The sequence below is a fragment of the Branchiostoma belcheri genome, unplaced genomic scaffold, assembly GCF_001625305.1.
Source record: "Branchiostoma belcheri isolate BF01 breed outbred unplaced genomic scaffold, Haploidv18h27 scaffold93, whole genome shotgun sequence".
Taxonomy (NCBI): Eukaryota; Metazoa; Chordata; class Leptocardii; order Amphioxiformes; family Branchiostomatidae; genus Branchiostoma; species Branchiostoma belcheri.
Window position 1 is genome coordinate 594,861 of NW_017804609.1, and position 26,347 is coordinate 621,207.

The window sequence follows — 26,347 nt, forward strand, 5'->3', positions numbered from 1 at the left end:
ATTGATAGTTTTCTCTTAGTACAGTATATAGATTTAGAATTTAGAATTCTAAGCAGAATGAGTTGGGCTTTCTTGGGGTTATAATAAAGTTCAACTGTTACAAAGGAGTACAACACTACAATATTGGAACTGATACTAGCCACCAGAAAAAAGCACATCATAATATTAGCCCCCAAAATGCCTCATCTGGAGGCTATAAATTCATACTTCATAATTATTCTTTTTAAAACAACATGAGAATCTACAAATTTAAATTGGCCTTACTTACATGTAAATGTATGTAGGTGTTCAGGAGTATTATTGTGTTTTATAGTGCCTTCTATATTGAATCAGGGGTTTTTCTGAACAGGGGAACAAGGGCGCTGCGCCCTCATGTAACAAACCAGCGCCCTCATATCAATTTTCAGATTGAAGCCTAAGTCTTTTTCAAAATCATTTTTTTCCAGTAAAAATACAAAAACAAAACCACAGAACAATAAATTCTAGCATTACAAACTATGTTACTCTCATGAAAATTCCAAAATCTTATCACAAACTTGAAAATTTAGCTCTAGTAGTAAAAGTTTGAATGGAATAAACAATGTTCATTGAGAACTTGCTCAAAGAAATGTAGCTAGACCTCCTTCATTTGCATACTATAGAACAGGCTCTGAAGTGAAACATGAGACCTGAGTTTGTAGCAGCTTGGATGAATGTGTTGCAATTGTGCCATGGGAAAGGTTTCAGCTTGTGGCAAACCCAATGTTGTCATCTGGAGCTACTAGTAACATTGATCACTAATTGTGTAAGTGAATAAAGGGTGATTTGCAGATTGTGTGTACTGTTGATTGTACTTATATTTTATAAGGGAAATATGCAATGCATGAATAGAAATTTGGGAAAGATATTGAGGTTATTAAGAGTTCAAATTTTCCCCCTCAAGTAGCCTCAAAATGTCCCATTTCAACTTCAAATTTTCAAAGGCTTCACATGGCGGAAGGGGGGATACCCCCCTTCCGCACCAACCTCCCCTCGGTCGCTTCGCTCCCTCGCCATGATACTGCTCCCTCATGCCAAATTTTTCTAGAAAACCCCTGATGGTTCTTCCTTGATGCCTGTCGTCCTGACTATTGTTAACAATTACGGGTATTGCTGGTTGACATGATCCCGTCCTTAGCTAGCACACGAGTACCACTCCAGGTCAGACCTTCATCTTCACAGTCAAGCTTAGAAAAATCAAAATATGGACGGATTTTGTCAGATTTGTCAGAAATTGGCTGAAATCTATATGTTGTAAATCCAGCCATTCTAATGTTAGCCTGTAGGCATTGCATCAAAAAATATTGAATAAAAGTGTATGTTACAGAATGAGTANGGTAGAGTCTGTGTAATTTTATGGGTTTATCCAGTGGTTGACATTTTGCAAAGGTTACATATGTTGATATACTTTATTGGCCAATAAAATATATTGAAACCTGGGTTATATTTTCCTCATAAAATGGCCTGATGGTAACGTACTATCACATATTTACATAGTTCAGACAGTTGATAAAGTACGAAAGGTTTTTACGATCAATAAAATGAATATATACACTTGTACTGTACATGTACAATATATTATGTTATGACCTGAAATGCACTTTATGAAGGCCCCAAATCACAGCAACAGATCTTGCGCCGGTATATCCTTACTTACTTCTTACTTCTTGTATACTGCTCAGCCCAATTTACATTGGATTACTAGCAGCTGCACATGTGTTAGTTACAAAACAGGTGACCGGTACAATAAAAACAAGGGTAACTGAAGGAGGAGACACTAAGGAACATCAATGAAAAAATCCTTATTTCATTGATCACTAGATAATATTATTAGATTGATTTTAGATCAGAGATTTTTCTCTTTCATAACTAAGTTAGTCAGAGATTTTTCATTCATTATTGATGTCAGTTTTTCCATTTGATATTGTCTAGTTTTGATTAACACAAGTTCTAGTATTATTATGCATATTGTTATGCATATTAGTATGCTTATAAGCTGTATTCGTAATCAGCTCTGAGAATTTAACATAATTTGTAATTGGTGATGACAATTTTGCATAATTCGTAATCACTATCCCCCATGCAGGCCCTCTTAGTCTTACATGTTAGTATCCTTTGGCTGTGCCCCCCTATACACAGCCATACCCCTTCTTCCTGTGCCTTATTTCCTTCCTAACTTCTGTTTTTGGGGTGTACAGTATTTATTCTAATTTCTGCACACCCACAAAATCTGTGCGCTTTAAATACAATTTATGGGATATTGAAGCCGTGTAAAAGTCAGCCATAACCTTTTGGAGACATACAGTCCAATGTAGGGCCTAGGAAGGCCTATGTCATTAAAACATATGGCAACTGTGATTACATGTTATATGCAGTGTTGGTTTTGAAGAACATACAGTAATAGCAATATATCCTGTGTGCAGTGCTCAAAATACCCATGTACAATGTGAAAATGCACTTTACATATCGTGCACAATGTTGGTAAATTTTCTTTCTGCGCCATATAAAATGTTTTTAATTTTGGTAAGGGAATTGTCCTGTTAACCAGGTTATAGCTTTGATAATGCCTCATCCATCAGTTGAGCCAGGAAACCACCAGAATGATGATAAACAGACTGAGATAAATGATTTCCCAGCTCCAGTCCAGATCAGCCCCTCCCCCTAACCCATCATATGTCAGTCATTTATATATCATCATACACACAAAATGAACACAACAAAAATCATTGATTTATGATGGCATGAAAGACTGAGAAGAGTAAACAGGCTGAGATGAATGATTTCCCAGCTCCAGTCCAGATCAGCCCCTCCCCCTAACCCATCATATGTCAATCATTTACACTGAATCAGGTGCTCACAGTAATCAACCTCAACTATGGCCTGGTCAGTTCAGTCCTAAAACTAAAGAAAGATTAATGATTTACCCCTGAGGACCCTCACACCCCTGCTGGCTCTCCCAGGCCTCGAAATACTTTTTTCTGCATACCTGCAATGGTGAAGGTAACACTGAAAATCACCTGTGCCAGACAAATTTTACCTGCACCCAATACATGCATGGATCAGTGCAGGTTATAGGTGCAGGTAGACATCAGAAGCACCTGCATAGCTACAATTTTACCGCATATGCAGCCAGTATTTCCAGCCCTGCACATCCCATGCCCCCACTGGCCCTCCCCTGCCCTGTCACCTGTCATGTAGAATGATGTATGACAGCAGCATAGCCGACCTTTAACCCTGCTGATTTGGAGGCCATCCTGTATGTGTCCTGTACTGTTACTGTTCGATGGAATAAGTTTACATGGAGATGTTTTCAACACGCACTGAGGCAGCTAAGGTACTGTATAACCCTGACCAGGCAACATACATGTATGAAGAACTCATAATGCATAATGTTACATAGCTGATTACTCAAGTATGGAACACTTACAATGTATAAATAGAGACATTTTTAACCAGCCCTGTATGTGTCCTGTACTGTAGGATGGAATAATATTACATGGAGATGTTTTCAACACGCACTGAGCCAGCTAAGGTTTGTAAAGAAGTATCATACATTTGTACATGTATGTACAATCCTATGGAAAAGTGAAGTGTGTACATGTACATGTATCTAGTATAAACAGAGTCATTGTAGATCATGCTAGCTAACACATATGTAACTGAGGTACTGAAGTCAACAGATATTTTACATGGAGATGTTTGCAACACATACTGAGGCAGCTAAGGTACTGCACAGCAGGCAACATACAATATATGAAGAACCCAATGCATAATGTTATATAGCATGCTTATTTCTCAAGTATGGAACACTTACAATGTATAAATAGAGACATTTTTAACCAGCCCTGTATGTGTCCTGTACTGTAGGATGGAATAAGTTTACATGGAGGTGTTTTCAAGACGCACTGAGCCAGCTAAGGTACTGTATAACACATCAAGTCAAACATAAATGTATGGAGGACTCTGTCATATGCATAATGTTAAACATAGCTGATTTCTCAAGTATGGGACACTTACCGTATGTAAATAGAGACATTTTTAACCCGCCTGTTGTACTGTACTGTAGGATGAATTAAATTTTACTTGGAGGTGTTTTCAACACGCATTGAGCCAGCTAAGGTACTGTACAACACATCAAGTCAAACATAAATGTATGGAGGACTCTGTCATATTATATTTGTATATACTACTGTCTAATGTTTTCATAATATGTAACATTACATAGCTGAGATAATTTCTAAAGTATGGAACACACACAATGTATAAAATTTATAGAGACATTATTTTTCAACCCATACTGGTCAACATTTGGGTGTTTAACCTAACAGTTAACACAAAATTATGAAGGACCCTGTCATATACATGTATAAGTACCCCATGTATGTTTTCATCATAATGTTTCATCATCATGCATAATGTTACATACATGTAGCTGATTTCTAAAGTATGGAACACTTACAGTGTATAAATAGAGACAGTTTCAACCCATACTGGTCAAGCTTTAGCCTAAGGTACAATACTACTGTTTAACCTAGCAGTCATATGCACTACTCATATGGACCCATCTTTAATAATTTCTCAACAGTTACGTACAAAGAGAGACGTGTCTAGCCTATGCTGGCTAAGCTAAAGTACTACAGGATTCGGCAGTCAATAGACATTTACGGAGAATCCAACCTGTCAGATAGAACTCTCAGACATTTCTGTCAAAGAGAGATAATACATGTCTATTAATAGCATTATGCAACAGTAACGAGTGTAGAAATGTCAGTTTCCGCCCATTCTGACCAGGCCCTGACCTAGCTATAAAACTGAAGAGAGCTATGTGACTCTGAGGTCAACAGACATTTACAAATAACCCATCTTGTCAGATAGATCCCATAGACATTTTTATCATAGAAGGCGTCTACATTTTGGAACTGTTCAACAGTTTGACTTTAGAAATGTGTCAATTTCAGGTCTTCCAGACAAAGCTAAAGAGAGCTGTTTCACCCAGCACATTTAAGAAGACTCGACCTGTTAGAAAACGTCATAGACATTTTCATCAGAGCAGATATCATAATGGTCCAGTATACAACAGTTAGCATGAAAAGATGTCACTTTTAGCCGATCCTGACCTAGCAGACATTTAACATTTGGAAAAAACTCAGATGTCAGATACAACTGACAGATGTTTCTATCATTGCAGAGGTAATACAATCATGTACTTGTCTAGTATAGAAGAGTTAGCATTAAAGAATGTCACTTTCAGCCCACCCTGACCTTGCTAAAGAGATTTGTGTGACCCAGACACAAGTTGTGAGTGTCAGATAAAGCTCATAGTCATTTCTATCATTACACAGATCAATCTTGTCCAGTATCGAACAGTTGCATGAATGGATTTAGTAATTGTTAGCCCACACTGATTTCATCTTTCAGTGCAGCATCATGATTCTTTTAAAGCCAAGAACAAACCAATTGATCAAGTGTACTTGTAGCCTTGTTCCAAATATTGAAACCTGGTTATCCTGGCTATGAATGATGGAAATGTTTGAAGCAGAAATGTGATGGAACTCAGGACTATGTGACCGAGATTTTGGAACAAGTTACAACCCTAACCAACTAGGACTATTCTTCTAAAGCCCAGAACCAACCAACCAATTGATGTATTGTGGCCTTGTTCCAATTGAAATCTGGTTATCTAAGCTATGATGGAAATGTCTGAGACAGAAATCTGATGGAACTCAGGAATCCTGGGGACTACATGACCTAGATTTTGGGACAATTCTAACCAACTAGGACGTCCTTGTTTCATTGCGTCTGAAACCTGGTTATTTCAGCAATGATGAAAACATCTAAGACGGAAATGTTGTGATGTAACTTACATGTATGATCCTTGACATGTGTGACTTTAAGGTTATGCAGAACCTTAACATGATGCCTGAGGGATTGGGACAACCCTAGCCAACTATCTAGGACGTCCCTGTTTTATTCCCCCTGAAACCTGGTTATTCCAGCGATGATGGAAATGTCTGAAGGTTCTATCTGGCAGAACTGGTGCCTAGTAAAGATTTCTGGACTGTTGATTCAGACATTTTAGTGAATGTACCTCCCCTGTGCTTCAATATGAGGGGAAGTCTTACTTATGGTACACACAGTTTTAAGGGACTGTATAAATATATATACTGTAGATATAGAGGGAGAGCTTTCTTCCTATAATGTTGTCCTGTTGCTGAATTTTTATCTAAAATTGTCAGTGTAGAAATAGAGGAACATTTTTTATTGATTTTTTATTGTTGTTGGTCTAGCCATGAAAACAGAGTCTGAGGGTACACACAGGTTCAGGTAGTGAATAAGATATTCCTTCCAGCATTTTGTTTATAACTCATCCTCTGAATTTATACATAAAACTGTCAGAGAAGGTAGGAGATAAATGGTCATGCGTTGGCTGCTCCTCCATCATAGCTGTGATAATCAGGTTTGGATGGAAATCAAACGGAGACGCTTCAGGTTCAGCCTCGGTCTTCTGAGGCCTAGGAAAAAAATGAAAGTGTTTCCTGTTTCAGTCCTGAAAAAAGCAGGGTCGGTAGGTAGGGATTTTTTTTTCTTTCTTTCTTTTTTTATTAGACTTTGGCAACCTCTAGTGATAAAACATTACAGTTTAACGAAGTAAAACTTACACACTTATTTTCAATGTCAATGCTGGAAAACCGATGGTACAATGTTTCATCACTCAGGTGTCAGATCATGCAGCTAGGTCCACACAAAAACAGGCTAGGGTCGGCAGTTTTTTCTAGGGTTGGTCAGGAAACAATATTTTTTCCCTAGTTCTTGACAAAGTTTTATCACTCGCATTTCAGGTCATGGAGCTAGAAAAGGTTGAATGGAAATCAACCAGAGATGCTTCAGCTTGAAAAATAAATGTCCCTTGCAGGGATCCACTAAAAAAAGGCTTAATAATAAGCAGTTTTTTCTAGGATCAGTCAGGAAACAGGAAACACAAATTTTGTTCCCTAGGCCTGAGTTTGTCACGGGCACAGCGGAAGCGGGGTCATATCCGCCGGGCTGTGGAGGGGATGGGTTTATCGCTAATCCGGTTATCACGCGTATAAAAATGGCGTCAGTTTCCTGAATCGTTGGGTCGAGATTCAATTATGAATCTTTTGGCTGCTGGTTAGAGGCTATGTATGGGGGGAGACTGTGTATCAGTCAGGGGTAACAGGAGGCTCTACATGGGGATGAGTTTATCGTTAATCCGGTTATCACGCGAATAAAAATGGCGTCAGTTTCCTGAATCGTTATGTCCAGATTCAATTATAAATCTTTTAGCCTTCTGGTTAGAGGCTCTATATGGGGGAAAGTGTGTAACTGTCAGGGGTGACAGGAGGCTATACATGGGGGGATAGTGTTATCAATATTGTATAGCTTTAGTTTAAATGAGTTTATCGTTAATCCGGTTATCACGCGTATAAAAATGGCGTCAGTTTCCTGAATCGTTTGGATCTAGATTCAATTATGAATCTTTTGGCTGCTGGTTAGAGGCTCTATATGGGGGAAAGTGTGTAACTGTCAGGGGTGACAGGAGGCTATACATGGGGGGATATTGCATAAAAATGGCGTCAGTTTCCTGAATCGTTGGGTCGAGATTCAATTATGAATCTTTTGGCCTGCTGGTTAGAGGCTCTATATGGGGAAAAGTGTGTATCAGTCAGTCTTTAAGCAGGGGTGACAGGAGGCTCTACATGGGGGGATAGTGTTTTTGAATATTGTATACCTTTGAATCCACATGTAGATTATGTGGAATAATGTGACTGGTTCTAGTCTTATACAATTCTTTGTCTTACATTGCCCTTATCATTATTAGGATAAAGCTTGGCTTCTACAATGTATGTGTAGATTGTGCTATATTAATATAACTAGACACTAGTCGTTTGACCAGAATTTCAAACACAAACTCTGGTCAGGAATGAACATATAACCTCATGATAATTGACACGGATTACAAAATCACGTCATACATCTTGAATTACATAATAATAATAATAACTTTATTGCACAACAGTTGTACATGGTACAAAGTATGGCAAAACTTATCTATAAACTTAACTATGGACTAAACTAACTAATACAGGAGTTTGTGGCTGATATAGGATGTGAATGAACTTTTACAATATTGGAGGAATTTCTTATGTCTAGACATTGTTTGATATACATTCCTATATCTACCATACATGGGTTATCACAGGTCATTATTATCTTAAATTTGCTACTTAAATCCATCGATGTAAATTCTGGTACATATGACGATAGTTTCGTATTTAATGAATTGCGTACCTCAACATACTTAGGACATTCCATCAAAAAGTGATACTCATTCTCAACTAGTTCTGGGCAGAATGGACAAACCCTCTGGTCAATAGGAAGCCTTTGAAATCTTCCGGTTTCTATACTGAGTTTGTGTATTAAGCCTCCAACTTTGTGTGCATGAGATTTGATAAATGGTGTTTAAAATCCTAAGTGACTGGTATTAAACCCTTTAGTCTGATTTGTATCTGTACATGTCTAAAGTGTCAAATTACAGTAGCGCTACATGTCACCCTAAGCTGCGTAAAGGTTAACACAGAGATCAGATTACACCAAATTAAGTGGGCGTGTCCTTATATGGGCATGGGCGACCTGCGGCTGATTGATCGCCGTGGCAACGAGCTGTCAATCAATCTGCAATAAAACCTAATTATGCTGCACTGTGCTGCACTCACCATCAATCACCTGGGACATCTGCATATACAGACTGTAAGTCATATAATAGACTGGAAATTCTACTAGATTAACTAGACAGTAGACTTATACAATGCCTTGCCTCTTCAATTTGTATAATAGAATCTGCTAGATTGACTTGCCTGTAGTCTTGCATAATACTATATAATAGTTTGCCTTACTCATTATGCATTATAAAGTCTTCAATCAATATTACAATCTACATACATGTATAGATGGTACTAGATATAGTAGCATTATACAATGTTTGCCTTACACTATACATTATGCCTTCTGTCGATATTGTATAGCAGAGTTTGTGTTTGAATTTTATTTCTGAACAGGTTTTTTTTTCAGCTTTTGTTTATTCATAAAATATTTGTTGAGGTCATGAGGGAAGAAGTCAGAGGCAAAACATAACAAGGTACAGGATATATGATTGAAGTTCTAAGAAATCCATAAATATATATCCTTAAACATAAATGTTATTTCAAATACACACATATAACAAAATGAACGTTGGCATATGGTTCTTGTCTGTGTGTGTCATTTTAGTTATTGCAAGTTCCATGCTGAAAGCTTCTTTCCTAGAACTACATCACTATGGAACAAGCTTCCTTGTGATTTTCCAAATGGGTACAACCTTAAACTTTTCAAGTCTAGGGTGAACAAACATCTGTCTCCACTATTCCTTAATGTAACCCAACGCATGTGTTTTGAACCTTGTTTTGAGGTGAAAATTGACGTAAATAAAAAAAATTCTCCTCAAAGAGGACAGAGCAACTGTGTCTCACAAGAACCATGCAGCACTGCGACATTAAGTCAACATGTCTGACACAGTTTAGTACTCTGCAAACAGGGGACTAATCCCTCCTCAAACATACCTGTCTGTCTGTGGGCACAGGTGTCAGACACAACAGGTGTCAGGACAGGTGTAAAACCCAACAGGTGTAAGGCTAGACAAGTGCAACGCAGGACAGGTGTCAGACCCAACAGGTGTAAGAGTAGACAGGGTCACAGGTGTGACTTTAGCTACCTGTTAGTAAATGATTGGTAAACTACATGTAGGTTACAGCCCATATTGTTGCACAGTACGTTACTGTAAAAGCTAGTGGTCAAATTTCAAATTACGTGCTAAGTACAAACGTAATTAGCTTCCCCGTGGTCCACACATACAAAACGCAAGATGGCCACAAAATAACAATAATAGATATGAATATGATACAAACCATACATAATCAGAACACAAAAATAAAAATCCATGTCATTTAAGAAAATCAAAGCATTCCATTGATGAGACTTGGTGATAAAACGTTTCTTGTTAGCATTTGTACATGTATTTAGTTTGGGCCAAGTTTTTAATTGATTTTTTGATACCATTTCTGTTCCAGTACACACATGTTTGATACAGTCTTTGTTTTTTCCCCACAGTCTCCCCGAGTCTACACGAGCAAGCGCATGTCACCAAACATCGGGCAGCCGTACAGCGGACAGGCACCATCAGCCGCAAAGAAACAAACAAACAAACAAACAATGTACTGCTTCCCTGTGGGAACTCCTATGTTGTTGTTTCTGTATTTTCTACAGTCTCCCAGAGTGTACACCAGCAAGCGTATGTCACCGAACATCGGTCAGCCCTACAGCAGACAAACAAACACACAAACAAGCAAACAATGTTCTGCTTCTCCTAGATACTCCAGGTCTCACTACAGCGGATATCAGCCACCGCTTCTGTTTCTGTACACATTCTATACCATTTCTATTTTTCAAGTGTACATTAGGTTTATACTGTTTTTCCTTGTTATCCCCAGTCTCCCCGAGTGTACACGTCCAAGCGCATGTCACCGAACATCGGGCAGCCGTACAGCGGACAGGCACCATCAGCCGCCTCAAACAAACAAACAAGCAAACAAGCAATGTACTGCTTCCCTAACAGTTGTTTTTCTGTTTCCCCCCAGTCTCCCAGAGTCTACACGTCCAAGCGCATGTCACCGAACATCGGGCAGCCGTACAGCGGACAGGCTCCATCAGCTGCTGCAGGATGGGCGGGGCAGTATCGCTTTCCTGTGGGAGCTCCTAGATACTCCGGGCCTCACTACAGCGGGTATCAGCCTCCGGTAAGTTTTCTTCTTCTTAGGTACCCCCCCCAAAAAAAAACGCAAGGGGTGCCGTTAAGGAAAGGAGGTCCAGGTTAGGGCGGGCAGGCCGCCAGCGGGTAAGGAGTTCCACTGTGGGATAGTACGGGGAAAAAAAGAGAATCTGTAGGTGTCTGTGCGTATTTATATGGGCCAGTATGTAAGTGAGTGACTCCTTTGGGTACGCCCCTCTGTGGACTCCAAAAATTATTTAAAAAATTAATTAGGAAGTAAACAAACAAACAAATACAAAACAACAAACAATGTACCGCTTTCCTGTGGGAGCTCCTAGATACTCGGGGCCTCACTACAGCGGCTACCAGCCTCCGGTAAGTAAACAAACAAACAAACAAACAGGCTCCATCAGCTGCTGCAGGATGGGCGGGGCAGTATCGCTTTCCTGTGGGAGCTCCTAGATACAGCGGGCCTCACTACAGCGGTTACCAGCCTCCGGTAAGTAAACAAACAAACAAACAAATAAACAAACATGTATAGCACTTAGATACTCACTACAGCAGGTAAGTAAACAAACAGACAATGTACAGTGCTTAGATATTCCAGGTCAGACTACAGCAGATACCAGCTGCCGGTAAGTACATATTATATCAAGAAAGAAACAAACAGTGTACTGTCAACCTGCAGAAAAAGACACTGAGGGACTGTTAATATCTGGTCTATGTGGGCAGGAATCTTCAAGACTAGTGATACTTGAGAAAATTGTCTAAGGGTCCACCAAATAGTAGTTACAATGACCAGGTGGTTCTTATGCAGAGGTTTGACTGCACCTGTTTGACTGTAGGTTTACCTATCAAAAATTACATGTACAAGTATGATGGAACTTGTACTTTTGTACTTTTGCATTATCTTCAAAGCCTTAAAAGCAACAGAAATCAATTTCATTTTTAGGTAACCTCATAAGGACTGGAAAAGAAAAGAATGCTGAGATAATTCATTGATTTGTATCGTAATTTCTGCCCACAAAGAGACAAAGAAAAATCATCCATCTGGTAGCATCAGTGTCAAACTTGTGGCCAGAGCCCAACTGTGCAATAATCTGTTTCAGTTGGCCCAGCATCGTAAAATCTTGTGCTTGGTTTAACTCAAAATGAAACCTTAAGTCAAGCCTAAAGGCTTATATATGTGACAATCAGTTAGTAGATTTTACACAATTATTGGCACTCATCTGTTCTGTATATTAACACTTTTATAGGCAGTTGTATTTGTGTGTACCTATATATATGGTCTCCACAATCTACTTGTTTCTCAAAATAAGTCAATGGATAAATGATGACAGAACTTAACATATGACACAATCTATTTAAGATAGCAACAATATTTTCTCTCAGTCACATAATTATGACACAATCTGAAATAGTAGCAATATTTTCACTCACACCCCTGTTTATCTACCCCAATTCTTGGTCCCAAATAGAAACCATAACTCAATATATAGACATGATTCATGATAGAAAATCACCTCTCACATAGAGCAATCCAAACTGCAGTGCCCACCCTCGCTGCTAGAGGGAGCCCCTGCACAGTGTGGTATATTGTTCCCACACTGATACAGAAGACCTGTGTTCTGATACCGTCTTTTGTGTAAATACATGCATGGGTCAGCAGCAATCCACAACGGCCACCTGTTTGGGCTTAACCCTTAACATACCAAGGTATCAGTGAACTGCTGTAGGGGCTATTATTGCTCTAGTGATTGATTCTACCATAGTTTGAATTACGTTAGTACAAGTACCGGTAGTGCTTACTTGCTTACTGCTTTTAACTTAAGGGAGGGCCTGCAAGGGGGGGTAGTGATTACGAATTACGCAAAATTTTCGCCGCCTATTACGAATTATGTTAAATTCTCAGAGCTGATTACAACTTTATGCTTTGTGGCTAATGTACTATTACGAATTACGTTGATTTTTGGGGAGGCTGCCTACATACAGATTACGAAGACTAAAAAGGCCAGATTACGCCTTACGAAAAAGGGATTGCAGGCCCCCTTAAATGCTTGCGTTACTTTATTTTGGAAAATGTGAATTGGCAAGTCTGCGTGCCCTGACCATTCAAATATGAAGCCGTACTACTAGATATAGTTCTCTAGCCTTTGAAACACATGCAAATTTACATAAACACTTTGAAAGTTAAAAACATCGTGAAAGCTAATTAATCAATTAGCGATATGTAATCAGCACTTAAGCCCTCTGTCTCGTTAACATCTGCGCTGGTTTAATTAGTCAGAAGACTTTTGTGCTGGTTGTTTTGGCTGGCTGTTGTTATCTTGTGTGTCGGTTTGTGTAAGTTTGTCTTTCCGAGGCTGGGTAATAAAGAAAGGGGGGTTATCTACAGGCACAAACATGGCGAGGGCCTTACACAAACAGTCAGTGTGCTCAGAGATGGCAAAACTCCAGTAGAGAGGGCTGTGGCAAGGTAGTTTGTTGTTTTACAATATAGCAAAGTATACAGTAGATGGGCTTTGATCTTAAGAGCTTACGTATTGGGCTTTCCAGGTAATAAAAAAATACAGTTCTAAGTGCTGTTTCTTGATACCAAGTACTGTTTATGAAAAGGCGTGTGAGAAATGACAAAACTGTAGTAGAGAGGGCCAAGCCAAGGCAGTATGTCATTTCTTAGAAAAGCTTTCTTTCGTAAAACTTTTACAATCATGAATCAGTATACACATATTGTCTTTTTAGAAATTAATATTTTCAAAGTAAACTTTTCTTAGATACACATTTTTAAAGCAAACATTAGAAGAAACAGGTTACCACATTACAGTGTCCCCAGAAACTGTAGTGTTTGTTCAGTTTGTTAAACATGATAACACCCCTGCCTGTCATATTTGCCGACACTCTTGAAACTCTGGAATGTCAACATGGCTGATCCTGAAGGTCAAATGTGTTTGGGCTGGGGCGCCCAAGGTCAGCACTCATGTTCTCTTTACTGTGGGTTTAATTTAACATCGATAAGGGCCAATATCACAGAGGAATGTGCCGATATACCAGTAGTATATATATTACATTTGACTACTTTTGGGGATATTTAATATTAAACCTCTGGCTAGAATGTAGAATGGCTCTAGCTCAACACTACCGACTACTTGTTCTTTTTACTGTGTTTAACTTTGAATAAGAGCCAATATCGCAAAGGAGTATACTGCTTTACCAGTAGGTATTATTACATTTTGTACATTTTGTACATATTGAATCTTTTTTCTTTATTTGTCTAATATCATGCATCTAATATATACTTCTAGATTATAGAATGACAACTGTAGGTCAACAATTGTACTTTTTTTTTATCGTGTGTTTAATTTTACATTGAGAGTAGCCAATAACAAAAGGAATTACACTGCTGTACCAGTTAGTATTAAACTCTAGACGCATTACATTTTAGAACATAATATATTGTACCCCTGACCTGAACTTATAGAATATAGATAAGGGCTCCATGTTAAAACTAGTTCTTCTTTTTACAGTGTGTTTAATTTTACATTTCAGACAGATACAGACACATTTAAAGTCACCAGTAAAGACAGGAATGGGAAGTAGTCTGCTTCTGGGGATGACTTTACGTACTTCATTTTGTTGGGACATAAAATATTAAAGCAAATTAAAGTAGGAAGGCCTGAATATTCTATAATAAAAGATTACGATTGGACAATGACGTTGTGGTCTGTAGTTATAGTTGTGCAGCAGGTGGGATGTTTTGTGGATGTATCTTACATGCACTTCAGTACATGTAAGAAGTTCCTTGGACTGGAGAGATAGAAAAGACGTAACATTGTTGTTTTATGGAAAACAGTTTTACTTATTCTTTCATGAGTCCTTTAGATCATGATAGTAACAAGGTAACAACAGTGGGGCCTGCCTGGGATTCGAACCCAGAACCTTTATATTCCAAGTCAATGTTCCTTGACCAGGCTGTGTCATAGATCATGTTCTATCTACATATTGTGTGCTTTCTGTGTAAAATCAAATTAAAGCAGTTCAGAAGGTTACTGTCATACATGTACCGATACTTCTGCAAAGTAGATGGATGTTGAAAGGCCTGCCAACAACGTTCAAATTCAGAAGGAACCTAGATCCTTCAAATTGTAAGTCAATGACCCTAGCCTTCCACCCCCCACCCCCCCTCCATGACTGATGAGTTTGTTTGGCGCGGCGACTCGTGCATTTTGTCATGTTACTTCTGCAAAGTTAACGGAATAAATTAAGTTGAAATTTGAAAGACCACCTTGCCTGCTAAGAACCTTCAGATTCTAAAAGTCAACGACCCTGACCACCAGACAGCCTTGCCCTCCGTGACTGATGAGTTCGTTTTGCGGCGCGACTCGTGAGCAGATGAGTCCGATTGTCCCCGCGACACGGCAAATAGGCCGCAGGTCACCTGATCAATAACCTGGTCCGAGAGCGAAGCCTCGAATGATCAGAGCTGACAGAGTCTGGCTCTAACTTTAGTCTAAGGCCACACCAATTTACTTCAGGTTCAAAGATTCGCTCGCTTCATTTTTTTTCTGATTTGCAAAAAAAAAAAACATTTCAGCCTCTGAATCAAGTCCAAAACGCTATTTTTTGGGCCCCAACAGTTAAAGGAAGTCCCTTCTTTTCAGAGTTGTTACAGTTTTTCCATCTAGGCCTAGCAAAAATGTTGTGTTTCCAGTCTCCTGACCAACCCTATAAAAAACTGCCAACCCCAGCCTTCTTTATGTGGACCCCTGCAAGGGACATAAATTTTTTGAGCTGACACATGCCTCCCGAGTGATGAAACATTGTACAATCAGTTTTCTTACACTGACATTGAGAAAGTGTCCTCCATGTTTTACTACTAAGTTAAATCAGTAGAGATTGCCAAAGTCTAATAAAAACAAAAGCAAAAAAAAGATAATGAACCCTAATTTTTTCAGGACTTAAACAGAAAACACAACATTTTTACCTAGGCCTAACCTGGCCCGAGAGCGAAGCCCTGACCAATCTGATCTGACAGAGTCTGGCTTTAACGATGACAAACTGGGAAAGAAATAGAATTGATTCAGTCCTAGAGTCAGGACCAGGCTGGGAGGTTCTGGGTTTGGTTAGGATGTTTTCAGCCGTCAGATTTCCTAGAACTAGTTCAGTACTGGTTGATTGTGTCAGTCTGTACCTCTGTACCCTTAATTTATGTATCATCTATTCTGTATTTTCTTCTGCTGTGGTATAAGCCCACACAGGCTGGGCATATAAAGTGCAAGACACCTAAATGAAGCTTCATACATTCATTCATGATGAAAGGATAGGTGTGAGAGGTCTTTCAGTGTAATAAAGCTGCTGTGCCACGTGCTGACAAAACATGTCTAGCTCTAAGAAAGTGTAGTTACGTCCAATATTGCAGGATAGTTTTGAGGTAGGATGAACCTTTCGGTTGATATGATAACTTGGTTGTTTCTTCTTCGTTTTAGGCTAACATATAATACATTTAATCCCAGAGGTTCAAAAGACCCTATGGTTATTAATGGTAGGTTTTTTGTTACAACTTTCTCGTTGATTTTTTTGTAATCGTCACCTTTTTGTTTTTCAGATTTTGGACGTTTGGGGGTCTACCCGCTCTTACAGTCCCAGTTACATGGTAGGAACACAATCTCGCTTTTCTGTTCTAGACAAAAATTATTAAGGAACAACTCTGGTAGGGACAAGGTTTTGTTGCCTTGACGTTTAAGAAAAAGAAGATGTCAATGAAGGTGGCTATTTATAGGAGAATATTTGCCAGGGGAGTTTGGCCACCTTGGGGTTTGACTATTCTGCGCAGCTTCGGAGGGAAGGAAACTACCTCCCCGCGGCCAGACTCCCTTGGCCAATTTTACTCTCGTTTTTGCCGAATTCTACGATCCGTATTCCTGTAGAAAGGCCTGGTGAAGGCTAATTTTGATGAAGGTTAGAATATGCATGTATGTACATCCTATACATGTGTTTCCCTTTTTTTGTGCCCTAGATGTTGACCAGTCAGTATCTCCCCCAGTGACCATTGTAGGAACTGCAGGTCTTGTCATGTCTTTGCAGATCTTTCATATTCCTTAGTAGTTTTGAGGTCTGTCTTATGGGCACTTTGTAGATTTGCACAATGTCTTCCTTTTCTAGCTTTAAGCACACTAACTGGTAGGACTTCTAGTCCTTTTGATGGTCTCAATACATGTTTGAGAACCACACCTTTCTATGATCACACATACCATTATGGTATGCCCCATAGTCTTTCTTTGTTTAGTTCCACTGTGTCCTCTTCCCTGTGAGCAGCTTCAGCTGTCAGAGTTTCTTTGTAAATCCTTGCAATGTTTTCCTATTCTAGCTTTTTGCATACTAACTGGTAGGAGTTATACTAAGTAACTTACAGTCCTTTTCATGATCACACATCCATAAGTTCAGATATGCCTTGCAGCGCAATAGCTCAAACATGGCACAGTACACATGTCTGTCTGCTGTAACTCATGTTAGAAACACTGGCAGACTGTATCTTACTCTTAACGAATGATTTTGATAATTGGTCAGTAATTATGTGGTCTGCCATGCCTCACATGAAGTACTGGTAAGTTTCAGTCCATTTCATACTGTACAAGTGCACTGAACTGGGTAAGTTCACTTCATCGAACCCAATTACACTCATATTTAATTATTATCTTGAAAGTTCATCTGTGTTGGTAGAAGTCAATATGAACATGATTGAACTGTAATTGCCAACATAATTTTGTGTTGGCAATTACATTTCAATCTATGTTCATAATCACTTTAAAATATCTTAGAATTTTCTAAGTTTCTTAAGACAATACACCCTCATGAGGGGACCTTAAGATCTTCCTGTCCATTCCAAGACATGTGAGGACAGTGTTAAGGTGTCTTGTCCTGACTGAGGTGACATCTTGAGTATTTTGGGCAAGAAACACCCCGGGTACATCTGCTCAAATTCTAAGTTTCTTGAGACATTACACCCTCTAGCTTGAGGGAACGTTAAGATCTTCCCGTCCATTCCAAGACATCTGAGGACAGAGTAAGACGTCTTGTGCTGAGTGAGGTGACATCCTGAGTATTTTGGGCTGTAGGAAGCCCCGGTCCATCTGCCCAAATTCTAAGTTTCTTAAGACATTACACCTTCTTGAGGGAACCTTAAGATTTACCAAGACATTTGAGGACAGAATAAGAAGTCTTGTCCTGACTGAGGTGACATCCTGAGTATTTTGGGCTGTAGGAAGCCCGGGTCCATCTGCCCAAATTAGTCCTGACCGTGTGTATTTGTCACACCCTGGACCCTGCTGACACGCAAGTGTTGTTGACATGATAATTGACACATGTAACGTTTGTGTAGCGGCTTCTGTAAGGTTACGTTTGTGCGGCGGCTTCTGTAGCGTTGGTGTGGCGGCTTCTGTGTGGCGGCTTCTGGGCTCCAGATTTATTCAATGAAATTACTGCAATTCTTTTTGGATTGCATCTTCTAAAATATTATCTACTCCTTGGAGATCACATGCATGTATGTTTTGGTTTGAGTTTTTTACTTTGACCACACCACACCATAATAATAGGAAAAATAGGAAGAAAAGTGCATTTTTAATTTTTGTGACTGACAATTTTTTTCTGTAAAGGGGGTAGGCCTACACCTAAGAAATTCAGCAATACCTTTTTTCCATTTCTGTATAATATAACTTAACAGACTGAGTTGAATAGAGCTAACCAGCTGTTAAAACTTGACAGATAAATACTGTTACAGTCAACTTCCCAGCCTGAAACTTGAGACTGTAGTGGAGGTGTTCCCAAGGTCACAGGAGAATAATCTCCCAAGGTCACGCACACAAGAAAGATGACAGCTGTCATTGCCATGGCAACAGAGCCTTCCGCAGTCGCCCTTGAGAAATAACCACTTTGGCAAACTGAAGGTGGGAGTCAGGCGTAACCAAAGGTAGCCTTATAGGGTCAGAGGCCAAGGTTGTGGGGCACTCTGGGAACAAGCTTAAGGTCAGAGGTCAAGGTCGGGTTCTATCCCGGGAACAAGACTCCATTAGGCCGGTCTATGTAGGAGTGACCTTCTGTATGTAAGTATGGTGTTAGTAAGTACCTCTGGGTCTAGCAGGTCGTGTTGTCATCTACGTGTATGTGTGGCTTACAACAGACAGGAACATATTTCATGAAAAAAATGCTTTGTCTTCTTGACGTCAAGTGTTGTTTGGGAAAAAATTCAAACTGATTCACTGGTTGATGCTGTTTTTGTGACTGAAGTCTCTAAAATTTGGGCAAGCAATTTATTTTGGACATTTCAGGTGAAAATATTGCAAGCTGATATCATAAGGGCTGAGAAGGAAAACTTGACTTTATTCACTCCAGAAAATTGAGAGCACCAAAGCATGAACCTGGTCTTCAGGTGTTGCTTTCATTACGTTTTTCCAGTGTTGCATGTTCATTTTAAATCTGTGGATCAACTAATTAAATATTGGCGTGGCCCTGCCACCCAGAATTATAGAGGCAGGGATTTAAAAGTCAAGCCAGCGCGCAAAAGTCTTTGCCAAAAATAATGCGACGTTCGTGTGTTTTGGACAAACAACAGAGGATGTTTATCTTTGTACATCAGATTTAAAGTCAGCTCAAAAAGGCTTCACCTAATTCTGCAGCTGAGTGTGTAATACAGCGATTAGGCTACACCAATTTAATTTGTTGTTTCCCGGATTCACCCTGTCCATTTTTTTCTGATTTGCAAAAAAAAGAAAAAGATTTTAGGTTCTGAATCAACTACAAAATGCTCAATAAAAGACATGCTTTGGCCCCATTGGTTGAAGAAAGTCCTTTTCTTCCTAGTTGTTAAAGTTTTTCAATGTAACAATGCAACTTTGTTTCCTCAAAAGTTCAAAATGTATTGTTTTAATTATAAACCAGCCTGGTATGTTGAATTCATGGCTCATATCGTAACATTTCTGGCTATCATGGGGTGCCTGTTGTTTTTTTCTGGAAAAAATCTGAGAAACAACAAATTTAATTGGTGTGGCCTAAGTGTGTAATACGGTGATTAAGACGTCCAATTATCGTGACTTCGCCTAATTCTCCTGCAAATCGCCTGAGACATGGACTAAGGCATTCACTCACCGTGGCTTTAAGACTAAGTCTTAATTTTTCCTTGTGAGCAGACAGAGCAGTAGTGTGTAACACTGGGACTAGCATGCCAAGTCAAGACGGCAACTCATCGATCAGACATTTTGTGAAAGTAGTAAGACAACAGAAAGACACTCAGTAATTGTTAAGAGTTTGAGACAAGGAAGTTACATTTACGTTTAAGTCATGTAAGTCATTGTGGCTGCTTTTAATTCTTCCTTAAACTGTACAAAGCAGCCTTGAAGACAATTTTAAGTATGACAGCTACAAAGTCATCTTTTATTTCAGCTGCTAGTACAATAGACCATTGGCATAGCAAGTTGGAGTGACTGCTGGAGTTGTTGTGGCTTTGCTTACAATGTAGGTCTTCAGCAAAAGGACATTGAGTAAGACACCCTAGTAGTTTTGCAGCAAAGACAACTTGTACAATTGAAGCACAAGAAGTTTGAGTGAGGTGCAGGCTTGAAGTGACTGCTTGAGTCACTTTCTCAGCATGTTTAAGACGTCATCCAAGTTTTCCAGCTTGTACGATCGTTTGTGTAAGGTGCAGGCATGAAGTGCCCGTCCGAGTGACTGGTGTATCGCCCCTTGTGCCCGCTGAATGGCCCTTTCACGCCGGCTCAAGAGCCTCTAATGTCGGGATTACCACGGCCAACTGGACAGGGATGGGGGTCGGGTAAACCGATACTCACCGGGTCCCTCTAGTAAACACGGCCTGAAAGAGGAGGGGGGATCGTAATAGCGAGGCTTTGTGCTTTTGTCATAGAAACGGGGGCTTGTGGGTCGGCCTGGCATGTAGGTGTGCTGTAAGGTTCAGCGACTGGAACACGTAGAGGGCTCAGAGCTAGCTGGGCAGGTATGTGTGTTAGAGTGGAAGTGAACTGTGACATGTAAGCAGGCTGAGGCACCTGTGGGGGATTCGTAGCCTCTACCAGGCTTCGGGAGGCGGCTGAAAGAGTAGAAATCGGCCAAATACTGAAATAAAGAGATATTAGCATGCTGGGAGAGTTGGTCCACGAGAGAGAGTACAGTTTGCCGCCTCCCGAAGCCTGGTAGAGGCTAGGTGATTTGTGCTGTCGTAATTTCTCCTGTCAGGCCACACCAATTTAGTTTGTTGGTTCTCGAAGAGAGACTATGCTTAACAGGGAAAAAGACAAATAAAAACAAGGCCTGAGGACCAGTATTATGTTTTGGGACACTGAGTCATATTCAAGTTTCCCCCCTGTCCTCTGCTTCTATGAATAGTATGATGTCTGTATTTTCACATTTAAATGCCTGAAAAGCAAGGAAATAAATTGGTAAGGCCACAGTATGTGGTAGTGGGGACTGGACATCAGGGCCATGTAACATCATAACTTACTAAGCATATGCATGTATGTAGGTGTGCTGGGTTCAGCAAGTGGAACAGGTAGAGGGCTCAGAGCCAGGCTGGTATGTGCGCATAGGTGCGTGTTTGGGTGGCAGTGAACTGTGACATGTTCTAGTAAGCCAGCAACACCTGTAGGTGTTTTGTGCCTTCGTAGATTCTTCTTATTCCACAGAAATTTAATTTGTTGGTACTTGAAAAAGAAAGTATGTTTAACTGGAAATAAAAACAATGTAACGTCGTAAGCTAATGTAGGGCTGGGAATACTGAGTGAATATTGCAGAGCAGTGCATGTTTGGGTGGAAGTGAACTGTGACATGTAAGAAGGTCAGCAACACCTGTGGGGGATTTGTATGGTCGTAATTTCTCCTATCATGCCACACCGGTTTGATTTGTAGGTTCTCAAAAAAAACAAAAACATTATAATGCTGTAAGCAAATGCAGGGCTGAAAATACTGGGTGAATATTGCAGAGCAGTGCATGTTTGGTAGTAAGTAAACTGTGACAATGTTAGGAGGCCAGAGACACCTGTGGGGGATTTGTATGGTCGTAAGTCAGTTTTTGAAGAAAAGATGGCTAAGACTGGACTTGAGGAACATGTACATGTAACATGATTGTAACATTCAGTTGTTGCCCTCAAAGGTTCAGAGAGGCTTCTTCTGGTTAAATATGGTAGCATTTCAAGATTATGACTTGTGAGTGATGTGTTTTTTGCTGAAGATATAGGAATGTTGGAATTCACTTTGATTCAATTTCAAGCATAGCTAGCAGATTCCTCCACATGAGGAAATGTCAGAGTTAGGAGAAAGCCCTGGGACAGGATTACCTGAAGTGGCTCACTTCTCCGAACGTGTAGAAGTTTAGTCAGCCCTTCTCGGCGCCAACCTTGTGAGAAAACAGACCAACAGGGTCGTAGTTTGGTCTTCTGTGGTACTCAGGGAAGGGGATGGGCACTTACTGCACACTCAAGGACTTGTACAACATCTAAGAGTTCTTCCAAGAAATGTCTTGAGTCTGAAGCTTGTCAGGCCCCTTTCTCGCTGTACCCTTACCTGGTTCTAACATATTTAAGACTTCTATCTTCCTTCCCTTAAAGCAGTTTTAAGACTACTCTCTCCTCCTTTAAAGATCCAAGGCATTTTCCAAGAAAAGTCCTAATTCTTTGGCTAATGTGAGACCCCTTCTTTCCTCCCTAGTCTTGACATGGTTAGAAATTTGATATTCTCCAAGACATACATGTAACTCCTTATATAAAACATCTAACAGATTTCCCAAGAAAAAGTCACCAGCTTGAAGGTTGCCTGGCATCTTCCTCTATACACCTTCTCCTTAGATGGTTGGAAGTTTAATCATCCCTAAGTCATCTCCTTAGCACAACTGCTTATAACAAATGTAAAACATTTCCCAAGAAAAGTCACCAGCCTGCAGCCAAATATCAGACCCTTTCCTCATTTCCTGACAAGATTGGAAATCTGGTCAATATTTTATCAAAGACATCTTCTATTATCCCTATCGCATATCTTAGACTTTCCTCCTCATCCAAGATCCATACACTTCCCAGTACCCCATCCTGACAGGGTTGAAATTTTTATAATCTTCAACTGATGATACCTAAGCACATTTCCCTCCTTAGAAAATTCTTAGACTTCTCCAATCCTATAACTATAAGACATCTCCTTACATCTTTCCATGACCGGTGGAAATTTGATCATCTCAGATACATTTCCTAAGGACATCTCCCTCCTTAGAAATATCTAAGACTTCTTCCTTCCTCTAGCCTGGGTGTCAGACAGTTTCCAGGGCTTAAAGATTCCAGTTCCTCAGCTACAGGGCTAGCCTGGGGGCCAGACTGTTTCTAGGACGTACATACCACCAAGGAAATAATGCCACAGTCCCCTCAGTTAGACCCTAAACCTGGCTAACTCTTGTGCCTGGCATATGCATCCAGGCTACCTCTCCCCTCCTTACAGCCTCTACCAGGCTTCGGGAGGCCATTTTCTACTCATTCCAGCCACCTCTGGAAGCCTGTTAGAGGCTACTGTCCCCACACCAGGCTGTAGTCTGTCAAGCCCCTTCCTCCCTGCACCTTTCCCTGACAGGGGTGGAAATTTGATCAGGCGTGAGTTTGGATTAGGATCAGTCACGGTCTGGCCCACTGGTTCTGGTGTAGGCTCCCTGGCACCCAGATTTCTTCATGGGATAATTACACTGCTTGCCTCGCCCTGGATTCCCCTCTATTAGCCCAGCTTACTGAATCAACCCTCGCCCCACAAATTAAATTAAACTCCAACCTTGCAAGCACTGTGTACAAAATTCCTTCACGCTCAAAACCCCCTCTGTACAAGAATGGGCCAGCCCGGGGCTGGCAGGCTGGAATGCAAAAATTGCCAGGATTTCCATACAAGCTTACCCAATAGTGTGTTGAAACTGGGCTGTTTGATTTATGTACTGTGCAGCCCCCTGGTCTATGGTATGTGTGTGTATCTATCCTCCCATCCATCCATATACCCCCAGCTGTATGCTAGTGCGCAGTACGTACAGTATATACACCTAAACGTATTAAGAGATACAGTAGTGTCTGTGTGTGTGAGTTCTATCTATCAGGCATTACCGCCGGGGACCCTCCCACCTCCTATTGTGTAGCTAACCGGCAGTCCTGCTTGCTATTGGAGGGTTTCCCTGAGATAGCAATCAGCACAGCCCGATGATGCGCTGGGCTTGTTGACATAGCCCCAAGGCAAGCAGTACTAGTGGATACTCCCTCCCCAGTCCATACACAGTGTTAGTGGCTGGCCAGTACTGTCAGAGAGGGAGGGATTGCTGCAACTGTACTGTACACTCCCCATTGGAACGCTACTCGGTCCCCCTCACAGCTTGTGTTGCTGGTGTTTTTTGCCTCGCGAACATGCGAATTCGGGAACCTATGTATTCTCCGATGGTGTACTACTACCCTGGGTATTCATACTCATCACACAAACCTCACCAGGTAAGGCTTATACTTCATACATTATGTTACATACACAATCTTTAGTTTAGCCTCCGTAGCAAGCTTATAGAACTGGGGTTTGGCTGTTTTCGGCTGTTTTCTGATTAGCCCTCGGGGGTAATTCAACCAGGCCGGCTATGTTGTCTATATGCAATCAGAAAATAGCACATAAAAGCTCCTGAAGACCCCCAGTTTTTGGCATGCTATGGAGGCTACCCAATCTTACAGAGAGGTGCTTACAGCTCATTATAACCACCATGTAATCTTGTCTTCAACACCCTTTCTGTACCCCCCACCTTAGAAGCAGTGCTGCTAGAATTCCTGCCTGTTATACAGTAGTGTTATATGTACATGAGCGTTTATACAGTACAGCCTACAAGAAGGGAACTCCCCAATATTGTGCCCCCTGATTCTGTAACCGGGTGATCGTGAAGACCCACCCGGGTCCTTGCAAGCGCTGTAACCAGTACTGATTACGCTTTGAAGAGTCCCCCAGTTGAAGTGAGGTCAGGGTGTATGTATGTATGTATATGTGTGTGTGGGGGAGGGGAGGGGGATACATGTATGTGTAGGTTGTGTGTACTGTAGTGTATGTAGGCTTCTCTGCCTATACAGGGCTGGAAATACTGGGTACATGGGAAAAATTGGACCTGTGCACCCAATTCTTTTCTGTGGTTGCACCAGTGCACCTAAATATTTTTGTAGGTTTACGTATGTAAAAATGTATAGTAGTATCAGGGCTGGAAATACTGGGTGCATGTGTTCACCTTAGTGTAGTGAACCCAAATTTAGAGCTGTGCACCCAATTATTTTCTGCGGGTGCACCCAAATATTTTTGTAGGTTTACGTATGTATAAAGATGTTAAATGTATAGTAGTAATACTATATTATAGCATATTCTTAACATCTAAGTGTCAGAAAAATAATCAAATCATTGTTATAGTGCTTTTCCTTAGAATTGAAACATAATACTGTAGTTTTTGCTCACTTTCTTCTTATCTGATCTTATATGGTGCACCCCCAAAATTTTTTGTGTACCTAATGTTTTAGGTTGGGTGCACCAGTACACCTATTCCGAAAACTGAATGAGGGCCTGCATGGGGGTTAGTGATTACGAATTACGCAAAATTTTTGCCGCCAATTACGAATTACATTTAAGTCTCAGCTGACTATGACTTTATGCTTTGCGGCTAAAGTAATTTACAAATTACGTTGATTTTTTGGGTGACAACATACGGATTACGAAGACTAAAAAGGCCTGATTACGCCTTACGAATAAGGCTTGCAGGCCCCCACCTATTCCCCAAAACTGAATTTCAATCCCTGCCTTCTGTATGTAACCTGGGCCGAGCCAGCCTGAGGAATGTCCTGCTGCAGGCGTGTGTTTACCCAACCTTACCAGTCGGAGGAAGGCTGTAATTTGGGGAAAATGCAGGTCAAAGGTCGACCAAATGCCTCCTGTCAAATTAACTGGTTATTACGGGGCGAACGTGCGTCCGTGATTTCGTCGGTAGGAAATTTGCGGCGCCCGGATTTCTTCTTGATTTCTGCGGGTCGGTATTTTCTCGGGGTGTTTTAGAAAGGGACCCGCCTTCCCCCATGTGTTTATCCTAGTTCTTTGACATGCCGTGAACACACATAATGTGGGCAGTCAACCCAGCAGAGGCTATGTGGGTCCCCTGTAGCCTCCGTAGCAGGTTTATAGAACTGGGGGTTTGGTGGTCTTCGGCTGTTTTCTGATTAGCCTCCGTACCAGGCTTATAGAACTGGGGGTTTGGTGGTCTTCGGCTGTTTTCTGACTAGCCTCCGTAGCAGGCTTATAGAACTGGGGGTTTGGTGGTCTTCGGCTGTTTTCTGATTAGCCTCCGTAGCAGGCTTATAGAACTGGGGGTTTGGTGGTCTTCAGCTGTTTTCTGATTAGCCTCCGTAGCGAGGCTTATAGAACTGGGGGTTTGGTGGTCTTCGGCTGTTTTCTGATTAGCCTCCGTAGCGAGGCTTATAGAACTGG

The 26,347-nt window shown here is 40.7% G+C and overlaps 1 protein-coding gene across 1 annotated transcript in view; it reads left to right on the forward strand.

Moving 5' to 3' along the window:
* LOC109488287 overlaps positions 1-16,886 on the forward strand; it is a 39,504-nt gene extending 22,618 nt beyond the window's left edge. Inside the window, exons 4-5 of the mRNA XM_019792480.1 lie at positions 10,713-10,871; positions 16,857-16,886. Coding sequence (XP_019648039.1) covers positions 10,713-10,871; positions 16,857-16,886 — 189 coding nt within the window. The remainder of the gene's footprint in view (positions 1-10,712; positions 10,872-16,856) is intronic.
* Positions 16,887-26,347: the final 9,461 nt, after the last annotated feature.